Source organism: Triticum urartu, chromosome 4 (genome assembly GCF_003073215.2).
Source record: "Triticum urartu cultivar G1812 chromosome 4, Tu2.1, whole genome shotgun sequence".
Lineage (NCBI taxonomy): Eukaryota > Viridiplantae > Streptophyta > Magnoliopsida > Poales > Poaceae > Triticum > Triticum urartu.
In genome coordinates, this window is record NC_053025.1 from 225,277,398 (window position 1) to 225,298,026 (window position 20,629).

The following is a 20,629-nucleotide window of genomic DNA, read 5'->3' on the forward strand; positions in this document are numbered from 1 at the left end:
TGGCGGGGTCTATCCACCCATCCATGGATGGCGCAATTGGCTCCGAATTGAGGGTCGGAGCGGTTGCCGGTGCGATCTCCTGAACACTGTCCGATGGTAGAGCTAGATCATGCTCATCATGACCGTGTGGCGCACTCGGCAGGGGCTCGAATCCGTCGAAGATCAAGTCTCCGCGGATGTCGACCGTGTAGTTTAAGCTTCCAAACCTTACCTGGTGGCCAGGGGCGTAACTCTCGATCTGCTCCAGATGGCCAAGCGAGGTTGCCCGCGGTGCGAAGCCGCCGAATACAAAGATCTGTCCGGGGAGAAAAGTCTCACCCTGGACTGCATCGCTATCGATGATCGAAGGAGCCATCAAGCCTAACGGTGACGACACAGAGGAACTCTCAATGAAAGCACCAACGTCGGTGTCAAAACCGGCAGATCTCGGGTAGGGGGTCCCGAACTGTGCGTCTAAGGCGGATGGTAACAGGAGGCAGGGGACATGATGTTTTACCCAGGTTCGGGCCCTCTTGATGGAGGTAAAACCCTACGTCCTGCTTGATTATTCTTGATAATATGAGTAGTATAATAGTTGATCTGCCACGAGATCAGAGAGGCTAAACCCTAGAAGCTAGCCTATGGTATGATTGTATGTTGTCCTACGGACTAAAACCCCTCCGGTTTATATAGACACCAGAGGGGGCTAGGGTTACACAGAGTCGGTTATAAGGAAGGAGATCTACATATCCGTATTGCCAAGCTTGCCTTCCACGCCAAGGAGAGTCTCATCCGGACACGGGACGAAGTCTTTAATCTTGTATCTTCATAGTCCAACAGTCCGGCCAACGGATATAGTCCGGCTGTCCGGATACCCCCTAATCCATGACTCCCTCAGTCGTGCTGGAGGAGAGATTGCTCATGGTGGGATGGGAGGACGGGGGTGCGCTGGAGGTGAGCGCGGCAGGTCACGTCTGAAGGGAGGGATGGTCAGGTCGGATGGGAGGGCAGGTCGCGTTGGAGTGGAGATTGGTGGCGGGTGGCTGCAGAGGTGGTTTGGGCAAGGGTGGCGGCAAACGTGGTCGGCACGATGGAGGTGGCTGACCGGGGGCGGAGGGCGGCAGAGGAGGTGGCCGAGGCAAAGGGTGGCGACGGAGGTGGTCGAGGTGGAGGGCGCGTGGGGGGATTTCAGAAGGGATCGGGCCGGCGCGTGGTGGTAGCTGAACTGGGGAGGTGTTGGTGGTTGGGGAGGAGACGGCGGCGGTTGGGTGGTGCGGCGGTTGAGTGGTGCGGCTTTTTTATAAATGTGAAAATTGAAGTTTTTTTAGAAACACCGAACTTCTTCGCTATTTCAAATTGAACTTATTTGTTTTATTCTTTAGTAACTAGAAAAATCTGATTATTCAAATAAATATCAAACTGCTCCGCTTTTTTGAGTTGAACTTCTTGGTTTTATTCTATAATAATGAGAAAACCTTAGTTTTTTACATACATTGAACTACTCCGTTTTTAAAAATTGAACTTCTTGGTTTTGATCTTTAGTACTCGGAAAAAACTGAGTTTTTATAAACATCAAACAGCTTCACATTTTTAATTAGGACTTCTTGGTGTTATTCATTAGTAACGGAGAACGTCTAGTTATGTAATAAATATCGAACTACTTAATTATTTAAAGTTGAACTTCTAGGTCTTTTTTTAAGAGAGAAAATCTGCTTTTTAAAACTTTTTGAATTGCTCGGTTTTTTAAGTTGGCCTTCTTGCTATTGTAATAAACATTGAAATTCGCCGTTATTTAAATTTGAACCTCAAGGTTTTTTCGTAGAAACAAGGAAATCCATTTTTTTCTCTTTAATTTTTGAGGGAGTGTGCAATTTTCACTTTCTCATACTATCGCTTTTAACTTAATTACATGATGTTCTAGAATGGAACATTTTGTACTTGCTCGGGTTGTCACAGTTTTTGTGTGTGTTCGCCTCTTTATATTTTGACAACCAAGGTGTGTGTTTTTCCTAATGCAAACATTTTGAACTTCTCATCCACAATTTTTTTTGTGCGTGCACATCTTTGTGCGCATTGGTGGGCAAACTTGTGTGTTAAAAAACAGTTAAAAAACAAAACCTTGTTCTCCTTTGGGGCATAAACACAAATAGTTGTGTTGCACGCGAGCAAGCACAAGATCTGAAACTTCTTCTGTTCGTGTACACATGGAGTACACACTCATCATTAGCACCCGCACACATCCAGGACCCAACACAAAGCTAGCTCATGAACGCAGTGAGCCGCAGCAGGCCATATCGGCTATGGAGCAGCCAGTGGCAGAGCACCGTGGGCGGCTCCGACCGCTCCGGCAGTCTGCAACAGGTCCTGTACTGGTCGCCTCCACGCTCCACATCCTCCCAGCGACACACACATCAGCTCCCTAGTGGGTTGCTTGCACAAGCAATAAAGAACCCACTGGTTAATTCAGCAGAGCGGTGTGGTGGTTCATGTCATGCCAATGGCGGAGAAGTTGGACTGCAGCCTGGGGCGTAGGCGAATCGTCGGGGGCCTCGTCCTTGGGGCGGATCGGTGTGTGAAGGCACTTTGCATGACAACGCATCGTGCGGCGGCACTAGGCTTCAAGAGGGGCGTACCTGGTGATGGGTCGCTGCAGGGATGGACATTCCTTGGGAGGGTCAAGATGGACCGTGCATGAAGGACAGAAGGAGAGGGAGGAGGCCGCCCGTGATGTGCTGTGCTCAGTGATGGAGTAGCTCACCGGAGCAGCAGCACCTCCCACATGCTAGCATCCGCTGGATTCATGGCCTCTGAATGTCCTCGACGCAGTAGGTAGCCATGGGCAACGACGACGGCCCCGTAGCAATAATTGAACTGGGCGGGATCCAGAATCAGGAGGCAGCACACGGGATCAATGGCCCACGGTGTGCGCGAGATGCAGGGTCTCGGTGGTTGCTCGGGTGGTGGCGTTGTGGATCCACGGTGGCGGCGGGTGGAGGCGCAGCCAGCCGGTGGTGAAGCAACAGTGGCTCACGGCGGCGGCGAGTGGGGAACCACGCGTCGGCGGCTAGATCCCAATGCGTGGGTTACAGGCTGCGGCGGTGGTGCTTGGGTGGTTCCCGGCGGCTGGTGAGGGAGGAGGGTCATCGGTGGGTGGGCGGTGGTTGGGGATCGGATCCCGACACGCGGGTTACAGGCTGCGCTGGCGGGTGAGGGAGGAGGGTCGCGGCTGGGTGGGGATCGAGGTGCTAGAGGTGGGGATTGAGAGGTGCTGGAGGTGCGGGTCAGAGCAGTCAGCTTTTTTTGTTTGGTCGAGTTCAGGAGGACCTCGCGCCCGTCTATAGCCCTGTTTGGTTCAGCTTTTATCGACGGATTTCACTACCGCACAACAAAATCTGAATCAAAGGACGAACCCAGCAGAATTCGATTCCAGAAATCCGCTGCCAAAATTTAAACGAAAAGCGGAAGCAGCTCAGGACATGCTTTCCAAAATCTGATTCCGCTGCGGGCCAAAATCTGAAAAGGTTGTATCATCTGGTTTGCCAAATGACCTACATCTTTTTCACATCAGATTTTCCACAGCAGATTTTCCACATCTGCTCTTAGAAATCCACAGCCGAACCAAACATGGCCTATATAGGCTGGCTGTGATCCCAATAGCTAATCTAATACCATGATCATAATAGTGTTGTCCTATATACTAGTAGAATGCCCGTGCGTTGCAACGGGCTGCATTGGTGATTTCCCTTTTATTGTTAAAGTGCTCTTTCTTTCTTTCTTTCTTCCTCCCCAACTAAAAATGTTTTTCGGAGTGATATGTGATTGTATTAATTTACAACCATACTCAAATATTAGAAGCTAAAAGCATATTTATCAAAGAACATTTCTACGACACATTTGATATGAAAGTTATGGTGTCTGAAAGATTGGGAACAAACAAAATGATGACTTACCATCAAATCACATTTACATTTCAGGACGTGGTTGTCCTACCAATGTATAAATACCTGCATGACCTCTCTCCCTCCCTCGATCTCTCCCCTCACACCAATACCGACAAACCATAACTTTCTTTGACACATTTATAGGTAAAGTAACTTCATATTTCTGCAGCTTTAACACGTTTACAGGTAAAGTAACTTCATATTTCTGCAGCTTTGACATTGTTGTTCCCAGACACTCAAATCCAGGTGGGCTAGTTAATCCCACCAGCGATTAAGAACAGTTATCAATTCTTGCTGTCAATAAAAACTTACAAGAAACAATCCAAATTAAAAACTGCCACATTTACTAAGAGATAAACGAGAAGGTTATAGGAGAAAAAATATCATGGCATATACGCTTACAGCTTTAGATTTCACATCATAAAAAATACTTCACAATCTGATCATGTTGGCAGCTAGCATCAAGTTTCCAGAGTGCTTTGTTCAATCGTAATCTTCTTTAACACATAGAAGGAAATAACCAATCCCTTGTTTGTATAAGAACAATTTATACTGCAGTTGTTTATTGTTACAGCAAAGTATTATGAAATGGGCATTTTGACAAGTGCGTTTAACTTGCCTGAATGATGTGATGTTACCTATAGGGCATGAGTCCTTTTCTCCTCGTAGAAGAATTTTGCCGCCACAGCGTGCATGCCATTCACTCAGCTTGAACACCTCCTATGTCATCCCCACCTGCGTTGTCTGTGCGTTGTAACCGGGATGTACATGCATTACTACGGGGGAATGTATGAATATGCATTGTATGTACGTTGCAATGTTGCAATGGAGGTATACATATTTTAGTAATTCAATAGTATTCACGCACTTCAGGGTTCTCTTTGACATGAGATAGATTATATTGTCTTGGATCATGGACGCTCAATAATTAAAAACAACAATAAATTGTAAAGCATAAAGTTGATAGTTTGTAAAGCCTTTCTTATATGCTTATATACCTACTCCACTCTTTTCAAGCATTAACTGTTGTAACCTCTCACATGCATCCAAAGCAAGGCGTGTCTCGTCAAAAATGGCCATTGCTCGGTTCAAGGGTGTGGCCATACATAAGTCGATTGATTTTTTTACGCAAGTCAATTTTTCTGGGCCGTTGGATCTTCACCGGATGGTTGTTGTTTCCCACCTCCAGCCTCTTCCTCCTAAGAAGCCAACTACCACCAGCTAACACCCTCATCCACCCCTTTGGGCTACCCCTGCAACCAGAATTTTTCGGTGAACCATCGCACATGCACTGCACCTGTCCACCCTCTTCCCGCCTTTGACTGCGACGCCACCACTCTAGTGACGTTGCATCTTCATCGGATGGTTGTTGTTGTTGGGGAATGTAGTAATTTCAAAAAAATTCCTACGCACACGCAAGATAATGGTGATGCATGGCAACGAGAGGGGAGAGTGTGTCCATGTACCCTCATAGACCGAAAGCGGAAGCGTTAGAACAACGCGGTTGATGTAGTCGTATGTCTTCATGACCCGACCGGTCAAGTACCGAACGCACGGCACCTCTGAGTTCTGCACACGTTAAACTTGATGATGTCCCTCGAACTCCGATCCAGTCAAGTTTTGAGGGAGAGTTCCGTCAGCATGATGGCATGGTGACGATGATGATGTTCTACCGACGCAGGGCTTCGCCTAAGCACCGCTACGATATTATCGAGGTGGATTATGGTGGAGGGGGGCACCGCACACGGCTAAAGGGTGCCTCCCTCCCCGTATATAAAGGAGTGGAGGAGGAGGAGGAGGCCGGCCACCCTAGGGCACGCCCCATGAGGAGTCCTACTCCCACCGGGAGTAGGACTCCCCCTTTCCATGTGGGAGTAGGAGAGGAGAGGGAAGGACAGAGAGGGGGAAAGGAAAGGGGGGCGCCCCCCTCCTTGTCCAATTCGGACTAGGGGTAAGGGGGTGCGCTGCTGCCCTTGGCCGCCCCTCCTCTTCTCCACTAGGGCCCAATAGGCCCATTAGTCTCCCCGGGGGTTTCAAGTAACCCCCCGGTACTCCGGTATATGCCCGAAACTCCCTGAAACCATTCCCATGTCCAAACATAGTCGTCCAATATATCGATCTTTATGTCTCGACCATTTCGAGACTCCTCGTTATTTCCGTGATCATATCCGGGACTCCGAACTACCTTCGGTACATCAAAAACACATAAACTCATAATATAACCATCATCGAACTTTAAGTGTGCGGACCCTACGGGTTCAATAACTATGTAGACATGACCGAGACACGTCTCCGGTCAATAACCAATAGCGGAACCTAGATGCTCATATTGGCACATATTCTCCGAAGATCTTTATCGGTCAAACCGCATAACAACATATGTTGTTCCCTTTGTCATCGGTATGTTACTTGCCCGAGATTCGATCGTCGATATCCCAATACCTAGTTCAATCTCGTTACCGGCAAGTCTCTTTACTCGTTCCGTAATACATCATCCCGCAACTAAGTCATTAGTTGCAATGCTTGCAAGGCTTAAGTGATGTGTATTATCGAGTGGGCCCAGAGATACCTCTCCGACAATCGGAGTGACAAATCCTAATCTCGAAATATGCCAACCCAACAAGTACCTTCGGAGCACCTTTATAATCACCCAGTTACGTTGTGACATTTGGTAGCACACAAAGTGTTCTTCCGGTAAACGGGAGTTGCATAATCTCATAGTCATAGGAACATGTATAAGTCATGAAGAAAGCAATAGCAACATACTAAACGATCAAGTTCTAAGCTAACGGAATGGGTCAAGTCAATCACATCATTCTCCTAATGATGTGATCTCGTTAATCAAATGACAACTCTTTGTCTATGGCTAGGAAACATAACCATCTTTGATCAACGAGCTAGTCAAGTAGAGGCATACTAGTGACACTCTGTTTGTCTATGTATTCACACATGTATCATGTTTCTGGTTAATACAATTCTAGCATGAATAATAAACATTTATCATGATATAAGGAAATAAATAATAACTTTATTTTTGCCTCTAGGGCATATTTCCTTCAGTCTCCCACTTGCACTAGAGTCAAAAATCTAGATTACACAGTAATGATTCTAACACCCATGGAGCCTTGGTGCTGATCATGTTTTGCTCGTGGAAGAGGCTTAGTTAACGGGTCTACAACATTCAGATCCGTATGTATCTTGCAAATCTCTACGTCTCCCACCTGGACTTGATCCCGGATGGAGTTGAAGCATCTCCTGATGTGCTTGGTTCTCTTGTGAAATCTGGATTCCTTTGCCAAAGCAATTGCACCAGTATTGTCACAAAAGATTTTCATTGGACCCGATGTACTAGGTATGACACCTAGATCGGATATGAACTCCTTCATCCAGACTCCTTCATTTGCTGCTTCTGAAACAGCTATGTACTCCGCTTCACATGCAAATCCCGCTACGACGCTTTGTTTAGAACTGCACCAACTGACAGCTCCACCGTTTAATAAAAATACATATCCGGTTTGCGATTTAGAATCGTCCGGATCAGCGTCAAAGCTTGCATCGATGTAACCATTTACGACAAGCTCTTTGTCACCTCCATAAACGAGAAACATATCCTTCATCCGGTTGCATCATATACAACTCTTCTTTCAGAAATCCATTCAGGAATGCAGTTTTGACATCCATTTGCCAAATTTCATAATCATAAAATGCGGCAATTGCTAACATGATTCGGACAGACTTAAGCATTGCTACGGGTGAGAAGGTCTCATCGTAGTCAATCCCTTGAACTTGTCGAAAACCTTTTGCAACAAGTCGAGCTTTATAGACAGTAACATTACCGTTAGCGTCAGTCTTCTTCTTGAAGATCCATTTATTCTCGATGGCTTGCCGATCATCTGGCAAGTCAATCAAAGTCCACACTTTGTTCTCATACATGGATCCCATCTCAGATTTCATGGCCTCAAGCCATTTTGCGGAATCTGGGCTCGCCATCGCTTCTTCATAGTTCGTAGGTTCGTCATGGTCTAGTAACATAACCTCTAGAACATGATTACCATACCACTCTGGTGCGGATCTTACTCTGGTTGACCTACGAGGTTCAGTAACAACTTGATCTTAAGTTTCATGATCATCATCATTAACTTCCTCACTAATTGGTGTAGACATCACAGGAACCGGTTTCTGTGATGAACTACTTTCCAATAAGGGAGCAGGTACTGTTACCTCATCAAGTTCTACTTTCCTCCCACTCACTTCTTTCGAGAGAAACTCCTTCTCTAGAAAGGATCCATTCTTAGCAATGAATGTTTTGCCTTCGAATCTGTGATAGAAGGTGTACCCAACAGTTTCCTTTGTGTATCCTATGAAGACACATTTCTCCGATTTGGGTTCAAGCTTATCAGGTTGAAGCTTTTTCACATAAGCATCGCAGCCCCAAACTTTAAGAAACGACAACTTTGGTTTCTTGCCAAACCATAGTTCATAAGGTGTCATCCAACGGATTTCGATGGTGTCCTATTTAACGTGAATGCAGCCGTCTCTAAAGCATAACCCCAAAATGATAGCGGTAAATCAGTAAGAGACATCATAGATCGCACCATATCTAGTAAAGTATGATTACGACATTTGGACACACCATTACGCTGTGGTGTTCTGGGTGGCGTGAGTTGCGAAACTATTCTGCATTGTTTCAAATGTAGACCAAATTCATAACTCAAATATTCTCCTCCACGATCAGATCGTAGAAACTTTATTTTCTTGTTATGATGATTTTCAACTTCACTCTGAAATTCTTTGAACTTTTCAAATGTTTCAGACTTATGTTTCATTAAGTAGATATACCCATATCTGCTTAAATCATCTGTGAAGGTGAGAAAATAACGATATCCGCCACGAGCCTCAACATTCATTGGACCACATGCATCTGTATGTATGATTTCCAACAAATCCGTTGCTCTCTCCATAGTACCGGAGAACGGCGTTTTATTCATCTTACCCATGAGGCACGGTTCACAAGTACCAAGTGATTCATAATCAAGTGGTTCCAAAAGTCCATCAGTATGGAGTTTCTTTCATGCGCTTTATACCGATATGACCTCAAACGGCAGTGCCACAAATAAGTTGCACTATCATTAATCAACTCTGCATCTTTTATTTCAACATTATGAATATGTGTATTCTACTAATCGAGATTCAATAAGAATAGACCACCCTTCAAGGTTGCATGACCATAAAAGATATTAATCATATAAATAGAACAACCATTATTCTCTGATTTAAATGAATAACCATCTCGCATCAAACAAGATCCAGATATAATGTTCATGCTCAACGCTGGCACCAAATAACAATTATTTAGGTCTAAAACTAATCCCGAAGGTAGATGTAGAGGTAGCGTGCCGACCGCGATCACATCGACTTTGGAACCATTTCCCACGCGCATCGTCACCTCGTCCTTATCCAATCTTCGCTTAATCTGCAGTCCCTGTTTTGACTTGCAAATATTAGCAACAGAACCAGTATCAAATACCTAGGTGCTACTGCGAGCTCTAGTAAGGTACACATCAAAAACATGTATATCACATATACCTTTGTTCACCTTGCCATCCTTCTTATCCGCCAAATACTTGGGGCAGTTCCGCTTCAGTGACCAGTCTTGCAGTAGAAGCACTCAGTCTCAGGCTTAGGTCCAGACTTGGGTTTCTTCTCTTGAGCAGCAACTTGTTTGTTGTTCTTCTTGAAGTTCCCCTTCTTCTTCCCTTTGCCCTTTTTCTTGAAACTGTCGGTCTTATTGACCATCAAAACTTGATGCTCCTTTTTGATTTCTACCTCCATAGCTTTTAGCATTGCAAAGAGCTCGAGGATTGTCTTATTCATCCCTTGCATATTATAGTTCATCACGAAGCTCTTGTAGCTTGGTGGCAGTGATTGAAGAATTCTGTCAATGACGCTATCATCCGGAAGATTAACTCCCAGTTGAATCAAGTGATAGTTATACCCCAGACATTCTTGGTATATGCTCACTGACAGAACTATTATCCTCCATCTTGCAAATGTAGAACTTATTGGAGACTTCATATCTCTCAATTCGGGAATTTTCTTGAAATATTAACTTCAACTCCTAGAACATCTCATATGCTCCATGACTTTCAAAACGTCGTTGAAGTCCCGGTTCTAAGCCGTAAATCATGGCACACTGAACTATCAAGTAGTCATCAGCTTTGCTCTGCCAGACATTCATAACATCTGGTGTTGCTCCTGCAGCAGGTTTGGCACCTAGCGGTGCTTTCCAGGACGTAATTCTTCTGTGCAGCAATGAGGATAATCCTCAAGTTACGGACCCAGTCCGTGTAATTGCTACCATCATCTTTCAACTTTGCTTTCTCAAGGAACGCATTTAAAATTCAACGGAACAACAACATGGGCCATTTATCTACAATCATACATAAACAAGCAAGATACTATCAGGTACTAAGTTCATGATAAATTTAGGTTCAATTAATCATATTACTTAAAGAACTCCCACTTAGATAGACATCCCTCTAATCCTCTAAGTGATTACGTGATCCAAATCGACTAAACCATGTCCGATCATCACGTGAGATGGAGTAGTTTCATTGGTGAACATCACTATGTTGATCATATCTACTATATGATTCACGCTCGACCTTTCGGTCTCCGTGTTCGAGGCCATATCTGTTATATGCTAGGCTCCGTCAAGTTTAACCTGAGTATTCCGTGTGTGCAACTGTTTTGCACCCGTTGTATTTGAACGTAGAGCCTATCACACCCGATCATCACGTGGTGTCTCAGCACGAAGAACTTTCGCAACGGTGCATACTCAGGAGAACACTTAACTTGATAATTTAGTGAGGAGATCATCTTATAATTGCTACCGTCAATCAAAGCAAGATAAGATGCATAAAAGATAAACATCACATGCAATCAATATAAGTGATATGATATGGCCATCATCATCTTGTACTTGTGATCTCCCATTCTTCGAAGTACCGTCATGATCACCCATCGTCACCGGCGCGATACCTTGATCTCCATCGTAGCATCGTTGTCATCTCGCCAATCTTATGCTTCCACGACTATCGCTACCGCTTAGTGATAAAGTAAAGCATTTACAGCGCAATTGCATTGCATACAATAAAGCGACAACCATATGGCTCCTGCCAGTTGCCGATAACTCGGTTACAAAACATGATCATCTCATACAATAAAATTTAGCATCATGTCTTGACCATATCACATCACAACATGCCCTGCAAAACAAGTTAGACGTCCTCTACTTTGTTGTTGCAAGTTTTACATGGCTGCTACCGGCTTAGAAAGAACCGTTCTTACCTACGCATCAAAACCACAACGCGGTATAGTGATTGCTTTTTGATCTTCAGAAAGAACCGCGTAGCCACACTTGGTTCAACTAAAGTTGGAGAAAGTGACACCCGCCAGCCACCTGTGTGCAAAGACGTCGGTAGAACCAGTCTACGTAAGCGTACGCGTAATGTCGATCCAGGCCGCTTCATCCAACAATACCGCCGAACCAAAGTATGACATGCTGGTAAGCAGTATGTTATATCGCCCACAACTCACTTGTGTTCTACTCGTGCATAACATCAACGCATAAAACCTAGCTCGGATGCCACTGTTGGGGAACGTAGTAATTTCAAAAAAAAAATTCCTACGCACAGCAAGATCATGGTGATGCATAGCAACGAGAGGGGAGAGTGTTGTCTATGTACCCTCATAAACCGGCAACGGAAGCGTTGACACAACGTAGAGGAAGTAGTCGTACGTCTTCCGATCCGACCGATCCAAGTACGAACGTATGGCACCTCCGAGTTCTGCACACGTTCAACTTCGGTGACGTCCCTCGAGCTCCGATCCAGCAAAGTGTTGAGGGAGAGTTTCATTAGCACGACAGCGTGATGACGGTGATGATGTTCTACCGACGCAGGGCTTCGCCTAAGCACCGCTACGATTATGACCGAGGTGGAATATGGTGGAAGGGGGCACCGCACACGGCTAAGGAACGATCACGAAGATCAACTTGTGTGTCATGGGGTGCCCCCTTGCCCCCGTATATAAAGGAGGGAGAGGGGGAGGTGCGGCCGGCCCAAGGGGTGCGCCTGGAGGAGTCCTACTCCCACCGGGAGTAGGACTCCCCCCTCTTGCCTTGTTGGAAAAGGAAGGGGGAAGGGAGAAAGAGGAAAGGGGGGCGCCGCCCCCCTTCCTTGTCCTATTCGGACTAGGGGGGAGGGGGCGTGCGGCCTGCCCTGGCCGGCCCTCCTCTTCTCCCTTAGGGCCCATGTAGGCCCAATAACGCTCGGGGGGTCCGGTAACCCCCCCGGTACTTCGGTAAAATCCCGATTTCACCCTGGAACGTTTCCGATATCCAAATATAGGCTTCCAATATATCAATCTTTATGTCTTGACCATTTCGATGCCTCCTCGTCATGTCCGTGATCACATCCAGGACACCGAACAACCTTCGGTACATCAAAACACAAAAACCCTAATTACGATCGTCACCGAACTTTAAGCGTGCGGACCCTACGAGTTCGAGAACTATGTAGACATGACCGAGACACGTCTCTGGTCAATAACTAATAGCGGAACCTAGATGCTCATATTGGCTCCTACATATTCTACGAAGATCTTTATCGGTCAGACCGCATAACAATATATGTTGTTCCTTTTGTCATCGGTATGTTACTTGCCCGAGATTCGATCGTCGGTATCTCAATACCTAGTTCAATCTCGTTACCGGCAAGTCTCTTTACTCGTTCCGTAATACATCATCCCGCAACTAACTTATTAGTTGCAATGCTTGCAAGGCTTGAGTGATGTTCATTACCTAGAGGGCCCAGAGATACCTCTCCGACAATCGGAGTGACAAATCCTAATCTCGAAATACGCCAACCCAACAAATACCTTCGGAGACACATGTAGAGCACCTTTATAATCACCCGGTTACGTTGTGACATTTGGTAGCACACAAAGTGTTCCTCCGGTAAACGGGAGTTGCCATAAATCTTCATACATAGAACATATAAGTTATGAAGAAAGCAATAGCAACAAACTAAACGATCAGTGCTAAGCTTAATGGAAATGGGTCAAGTCAATCACATTCATTCTCCTAAATGATGTGAATCGTTACCAAATAACAACTCATGTCTATGGTTAGGAAACATAACCAATCTTTTGATCAACGAGCTAGTCAAGTAGAGGCATACTAGTGACCCTCTGTTTGTCTATGTATTCACACATGGTATTATGTTTTCGGTTAAATACAATTCTAGCATGAATAATAAACATTTATCATGATACAAGGAAATAAATAATAACTTTATTATTGCCTCTAGGACGCGCCCTGGTGCCTCCTGGGCACCTCCTTCATCTTCTAGCCCTCTCTCGAAACTTCCAGGGTCTCTTATGTCCAGAAAAAGATCTCCAAAAAGTTTCGTGGCATTTGGACTTCATTTGGTATTGATATTCTAGAAAATTAAAAACAGGCAAAAAACAACAACTGGCAATTGGCACTACGTTAATAGGTTAGTCCTAAAAATAATATATATAATGAGATATAAATGTATATAAAACATCCAAGATTGATACTATAATACCATGTAACAATAAAAAATTATAGAAACGTTGGAAACGTATCAATCGCCTACCAACTATTTGATGATGGGTACCTGTCCCGACACCCCCTCGCTGGTGTTTTCACTCGCTCCTGCATTAGACACCATTGATAAGAGCATGGCCGAGCAACATGACAACTCTAAGGAGAATGTCAATTTTGTTCGAAAGGTGGACATCTACTTAGTGCAGCATGTGATCGCAGTTCATTAGTTTCCTTCATCTCATGCTCACTAGCTAGTTCCTTTCCTGCTAAGTGACCCAAACTGCTACTACATTAGTTTGCTTACTGCCATTGCAATGGTATGAGAAGCATGTGTGGCCGCCCCCTTTTTGGATACAATTACACTGCACTTGCAATTATTTTCATACGGCAGTTTTGAGTTTTGCCAATCTCGATCACCACTTGATCAGTTGTATGAGCAAAAGAACACATGTAGATTACTGGATATGAGTAGATGTTCCCTGTTTGAGCTGAGCAACAATAGCAAGGTTATAATTCATGCTCATGCAACAAATGAAGGTGCTGAACAATACGTCGCTGGCAAACAATTGAAGCATTCTGGTCAATTGGGTTCAATTAGAGGGGTGGTGTGCTACTAGGAAACGAGGGTGCTATTTCATTTCATAAGCAGTATGGTTCTGGCTATGGACTTGTGAAAAATGCATGGGTGAACTCTTGGCTACAACATTTGCTTTTGAGAGATGACTGGCGACCACCTTGGTCGCTGTCAGAGTTAGTAAAATTGCATAGACTTGATATGATTTTTTCCCAATTGGTTGTGTTTCCAGTTCTCTAACGCCTGAAATTATGGAGGGAAATCAGTGGGCACTTTATTCCTGTGAAGTATATCTAGGGCAGCACTGACAATTAACCTAGTGGGAGTTTTTTTCCTTGTATACCAGTAGCCAAACCACCTGACAGTAATGGGATGCTAAGATCCTGTATGTATCCAATGCCAAGTTTTTTCCATAAGGTGCTGAAGAGGTACGATTCCTTCTCTACACTGAATTCTTTTAGAGTGGAGTTGCAGTGTGGTCTTGAGCTTATTCAATGGAAGATTGTCTGGTTAAATGGCAAGTGCTCCAAAATTGCATGTACGAATTTCATATACTTGTTGTAAGTACTAATGCAATGGAAGGTTCCATTGTTACATCCATTACTTGAGGGTTGGTTCTAGTTTTACCCTATTGGAAAAGCCTTTTTGTATGGCTATAGTTTTGAACAAATTCAGTGGGGGATTGCATGGCTGATTGGTTCCCTACGAGCCAATATTTTCTACTGCTTCAAGGAATACTCTAGTATTTGGGGTTTCAAGGTGCAAAATTGGAAAAATGCATGGACACTGACTTGGAGTCCTCTACAATGAGAAGTGAAGGTTTTGGCCATATTTTATTTGATCTGACGGTTGCTTATGTGAAGAATTTTCATCATGGATCTCCAACAATAACCCAAGTGGTATGTTCTTTGCCAAAGTAGAGTGAATTCCACTTTTTACCCCATATTTGTACATTTGTGACACTAATTACCCCGTCGAGTGAAAATTCGTCTAGAATACCCCTTTTGAAAGCTTTGGACCCTCGTTTTTCTGATGCGTGTCCATCATGTAAGGTGTAAGGTGACGCCCCGGATCCAAAAACATGTGGACGGCCACAAGGAACGGAACACATAGACAAGAGAAGCTTGGACAAGATCGTCAATGATGCCCTCCGATCCTTACATATATTTTTTACGAATCAATGATGCAACATGCCGATCCTATCGACTATAAACAAAGAAAATATAAAACTGGGTTAAAACCGTGTTAAAAGTCTCCAAAATCCGATATTTCGATAAAAGTTCCGCTAAATGGGGTAATATGTGTCACAAATGTACAACTACAAGGTAAAAAGTGGAATTCACTCGCCAAAGTACATGTTGTAGTGCACAAAATACCTTCTCCTTTTCACTTGTGCTGAAGATATCTGGTTTCTACATGATTGCCAGTAGAATCATCGCTAAGTGTTCTGCCATCGACATGGTGCACTGCAACTTCTCATCCATCTGATTCCTATGACAGTTGCTTTATACAACTGGCGTTTGAGTTCAATCGCCTGATGATTTGGATGATCGCTTGGGTGCCATGGTCCATTGACTTTGAGCCCTTATCTCTTGATAATCAAACCAGACAAAAGATTTCTATGACACGGGCACCGTTGAGACTTCCAGTGCTATGTGACCTAAGTGTTCGGTGTTCAGTTGAGAGCAATATATGCATGGCACTGACGTGTGGGAAGTGGCCTTTAGTGAACGAAGAAATGTCATGGCTCAAGTCATCATCATCAACCAAGCTCACATAGATGTCTTCCTCGATAAGCCTTCACTTCTTCAACCGACGTCAAATTCACGTCGACCATGGGATCCTGGTGGCGCTATACAACATCGACTTGAGGGCAAGTGGAATCTTATGGGGGAGGGATTGTCAACGACCCTTACCTTCACTCGGTGGGCCATCATCGTCGCAAGAGGCCCAACCAAGATGGTAGTAGGATCAGGCACTATAAAATGACTAGGAAGGACCACAGAATGGGTGGGCTGGACAAATAGGCTTTGGCTTTTGGATGGCGAGGCATGCGTCTCCTCTCCTCTCCCTCGCTTTCTTCCCTTGTCTCCTCCTGAACTCCGTTAGATAGCTTCCAATTCCTTCACAAGTAGCTTGTAATCTCTGAATGCTTGCTAGTTGAGGCAATACAGTACTAGGTTGTTAACATCCAGACCCATGGGGAGGGGCGTGGGTCTCGGGCGGACGGGTCTGGTAGACGTTGACCCGGCCAAAACTGACCTGACTGCCGGCTTGAGTTGTGTTCGCGCTGAAGATGTTTTTGATGTTGCAAACTTATTTAAAAGAGATGTTTCAAGTAGAGAGGGGTTTCTCCTCTAAAGATTGGACGGCTCGGGATCACGTTGATCAGATTATTTTTGTTCGCAACTTGTCCAAACGTAGGTGGGTAATGGACTCCTCAAAAATTCCTAAAGAAATGAAACCTTGGCAGCCGACCGCGACGTGTCACTGTCAGCGCGCCAATTACGTGGCCGCTTCGACGCGGGCCCCACCGGTCATCAAGACCAAACCGGCTTAACCCAACCGCAATCCATTGACCTCCCCGGCCACCGCACTGGTGCTGGTGCACACCCCACCCTCGCAATCCCGTCCTTCCAAACCGCTTTCCCCCGAACGCCGGGCGGCTGAACGCGTCCCCATCCCCTCATGGACGCCGCGAGCCGCACCTGGCCGCCGCCCAACCCCTCGCCGGCGCCCTTCTCCTCCCGGCTCCGCGCGTCCTCGGACCCCCACCGCCGCCGCCGCCGCCGCCACTCCAAGAAGCCCAAGCCGGAGCCGCCGGCTCCCCCGCCCAAGAACGCCCCCGTCTGCTCCGGCGCGGACTTCGAGTCCCTCCCGCCGGAGCTCCTCCACCGGGCGCTGTCCGCGGCCGGCGCCGCCGACGTCTCGGCCGCCAGCCGTGCGTGCCGCTCGTGGCGAGACGCGCTGCAGCCGCTCCGCGAGGCGGCGGCGCTGCACGCGCACGGGCGCCGCCTCAAGCACGGCTCCGCCGTTCCCGCCGGACTCGACGGCGAGAGGCGAGAGGCGGCGAGGCAGAGCGCGCTGGGTCTCTTCAAGCGGGCGGCGAGGCTGGGGTCCGCGGCTGCCATGGTGGACGCCGGGCTGATGTGCTGGGAGGAGGGGCAACGGGAGGAGGCGGTGGGGTACTACCAGGCGGCGTCGGAGCTGGGACACCCTGTCGGCATGTGCAATCTCGGAGTGTCCTACCTCGAAGGTATCGTAGATTTGGCCTATATTTCCTTTCTTGGAGGGTTGTTCGAGCTGGTAGCAAAATGGTTAGTATACAATCTTATTAGGACGAATTTGTCTGGTCCCATACTATCCTAGATTGGCAGGCATGATTAGATTTGTTTACCGCACAGTCCGAGACGATCTTTTATAGGAGGAATTATTGATTGTTCTGGCTCTGGCGTTTGCCTTCTGCTGGGTCTTTTAGGTAAACTCTGGGGCTCTGCTCCCGGTTGATCATAAACTCCGATAGTAATGACGTGATCAACGCAATGAATGGCGGTGGCAATTTCTCAGGACCGGCGGCTGCAATCTTTGATAACTGCTACCATATGTCTCGGGATCTTATTCAGGTCCATTTCGAGCACTGTCATGGGGAAGGAAATGCCGTAGCGCATGAGTTGGCTAGAATGGCTAGGTTTTCTTCTCTTAGTACTTGGTTTGATGATGCCCCTAGTGCCTATTATTACCCCTTTGCTTGTATTTTATGCTACTGTGATCGCTAGTTAATAAAAGGAGTTTAAGTGTTAAAAAAACTCTGGGGTTCTGCTGGCCTTTTAAGTAAAGTCTCAGGTTCTTTCAGTCTGATTATAACCTCTAAAGAGTGATAAATACCTAACTCGCAGAGGAAATACCTTTTATGTATTTTACCAACTTGTTTTCAATCAAACTCTTCATCTCGGAGCATTAGAAATTCAGAATTGACAATGTTGCCAAATCTCTTTACACTACAGCTGATCCACCCCAGGCCGAGGAAGCTGTTAGATGGTTTTATCCAGCTGCATCCGCAGGCAATGTTCGTGCCCAGTACAACCTAGCCCTCTGCTTGCAGAATGGAAAAGGAATCAAGCGTAATCAACGGGAAGCTGTAAGATACCAGCTCTGTGTTACACAGCTGTGATTTTCAATTTTTTTCCCCAGATCAAAGTAATTAGTTACTCCTCATACTTACAAGTGGAACCAGTTTCACTGTTTTGATATCTAGTCTCTCTAGGATTTGTTGGTAGCGCATCTCATGTGTGAACTAGTTCTGCATTAGACAGCGTCTAGGTGTTCTTATTTTTGGCTCTGTGAGGATTTTGAAGCTGATTTGTTGTGCTTTCATGCTTTTAGTTGTTGAACTTAGCTTAGAGAACTGATTCATTGATCTTGACACCCTACCAAGGTTATCAGGATTATATCACCCGGATCCCTCATAATACAGGAGCTGGTCGATACAAGATTACCCTCCGTAGCAATTATGTTAAGGTTCTTACCTTTACATTTCAAACTGACAGAAACTTGTAAATGCAGGCAAAGTGGTACTTACGAGCTGCAGAAGGAGGGAATGTACGAGCCATGTATAATGTTTCCTTGTGTTATGGCTTTGGTGAAGGGTTTACACTGGATCCAGTGCGTGCAAAGAAGTGGCTGCAACTAGCTGCTGATTGTGGTCACAGAAAGGCTCTTTATGAGTCTGGTATTAAACTCTGTGCGGTATGTCATCCCTTTTCCTTTTATTCCTCGGGAATGCATGTATTACATATCTGAACTATTATCTTAAACTGATTACATATTTTCATTTTGGAATGGTTTTCTTGTGAAGAAATGATGCGTTCATTGTATGTATTTATTTTTTCCTGCCATCCTGCATTGTGTGCCACTACATTTATCAATGCATAATTGTTGCCCACTGTGTGATGCTTTGTTCTTTTAGTTTGGAAGTCCTCAGGCTGCATACAATTGTAGCAGCAAGGAGCAGTTGACTTTCTACCTAGGACCTACACCAAACCACCCCATTTTGATGTTGGTTTAGTTTGGCATAGATATATTCTCACAAAAAGAGACCTAGGTAGACAGAAACGAAAGCAGCAGTATATAATATCTTTGTCAAGATGGTTGGATTAAGGAAAATTGAGAACAAACAACCATGATACAGTGCCTGCACTGGTAATGAAGGTCAGCATTGTAAACAAGCTGGGCCATTGACACACATAATCTTTATGATATGCCAACCATTCTTATCTTTATTTTTTTCTCTAAAAAGAAAGGTCAGATGCACTGTCTGTAACATTATAATGACTGGCTCTTCAGTGTTTAAGTCATGCATTACATGTATCTTCTTGTTACATCCTTTTAATGATGATGCTTATGTTGTTTAGGCAGGAGACAAGATCAGGTCTCTTATGTATCTAGAGCTGGCAACACGCCATGGAGAAAGTGCCGCCTCACATATGAGAGATGTAATACTTGAATCACTCTCTCCTGCGAATGCCCAACGTGCCCTTTCAGATGCTGATAAATGGCGACCGAAATCTCTCTCTGCCAGAAGATGAGCAGATGGCTCCTACCAAACACTAACAACCCCTTTATGGGGCTGGCCATTAACTACATCATTTCCAAATCAGGCGCTTCCCAAAGGGCCAAGTGGGCATGTACGCATCTACTTCCTCCGTCCGGAATTAGTTGACATTCAAACGGATGTACCTAGCTCTGAAATACGTCTAGATACATCCGTTTGAGCGTCAACTAATTCCGGACGGAGGGAGTACATCAAAATCATCTTCATGTCCTTTGCCTTGGCTTGCTTGTAAATCCTATCATTACAGATTGTGACGGGGAAGTTGGTCAAATGGCGATGAGGGACACAAAGTAGTGGAATGCTGGGTAAAACTGTATAGTACAGCCCAAGAAAAGCTTTGGTTCAGCTGACCTGAAGACTGAACAATTGCATCTTTGTGATAAGTAGAAACGATTGGGTGCTAGTACTACTCTTTAGTCACCAAATGTGTGAAAGGTGTATAGTGCTGTATCACAGTTGAAAGGAATGATGCAAACTAGAATTGCATCGCATCTTTGTTTTGGTGATTGAGGAAATGTTGAAGATAAATAATATGCTTGCAAATGTACTTATGTCTTGTCAATAGAACCCAGCATGATGAGCAAGATTTGGGAAATGTTGGAGAAACGTGTGAGTGTCGTCGCTACACGATGCTACCTTAACAATGCCACCTAGGATAATTGTGAGAAAAAGGGGAAATTGAAAATAACAGTTTCTTTTAGCTACGAGTCCTTTAGTACTCCCTCTGTCTGTGAATAAGTGTACATCTAGCATTTGTTCTAAGTCAAAGTTTTAAAATTTTGACCAATTTTATAGAAAATAGTAATAATATATATGACATCAAATTGATATATTATCAAAGTACATTTAATGACATAAATGCTTTTACTTTTTCCTAAAGGTGAGCAAAG

The 20,629-nt window shown here is 45.1% G+C and overlaps 1 protein-coding gene across 1 annotated transcript; it reads left to right on the forward strand.

The window, feature by feature from the left end:
- The first annotated feature begins 16,708 nt into the window (after window positions 1-16,708).
- Window positions 16,709-20,286, forward strand: LOC125551353 (F-box protein At1g70590-like). Its single transcript, XM_048714557.1, has 4 exons — window positions 16,709-17,384; window positions 18,133-18,266; window positions 18,692-18,874; window positions 19,540-20,286. Exons 1-4 carry the CDS (start codon window positions 16,817-16,819, stop codon window positions 19,711-19,713), a joined length of 1,059 nt encoding a protein of 352 aa, XP_048570514.1. The 5' UTR covers window positions 16,709-16,816; the 3' UTR covers window positions 19,714-20,286.
- Window positions 20,287-20,629: the final 343 nt, after the last annotated feature.

Bases quoted from the DNA above. Each gene is read 5' to 3' on its own strand.
- LOC125551353 (XM_048714557.1), top strand. From the start codon at position 16,817: ATGGACGCCGCGAGCCGCACCTGGCCGCCGCCCAACCCCTCGCCGGCG. The intron at 17,385-18,132 runs GTATCGTAGATT...TTTACACTACAG, and splicing joins CGGAGTGTCCTACCTCGAAG to CTGATCCACCCCAGGCCGAG. The intron at 18,267-18,691 runs GTAAGATACCAG...TTGTAAATGCAG, and splicing joins AGCGTAATCAACGGGAAGCT to GCAAAGTGGTACTTACGAGC.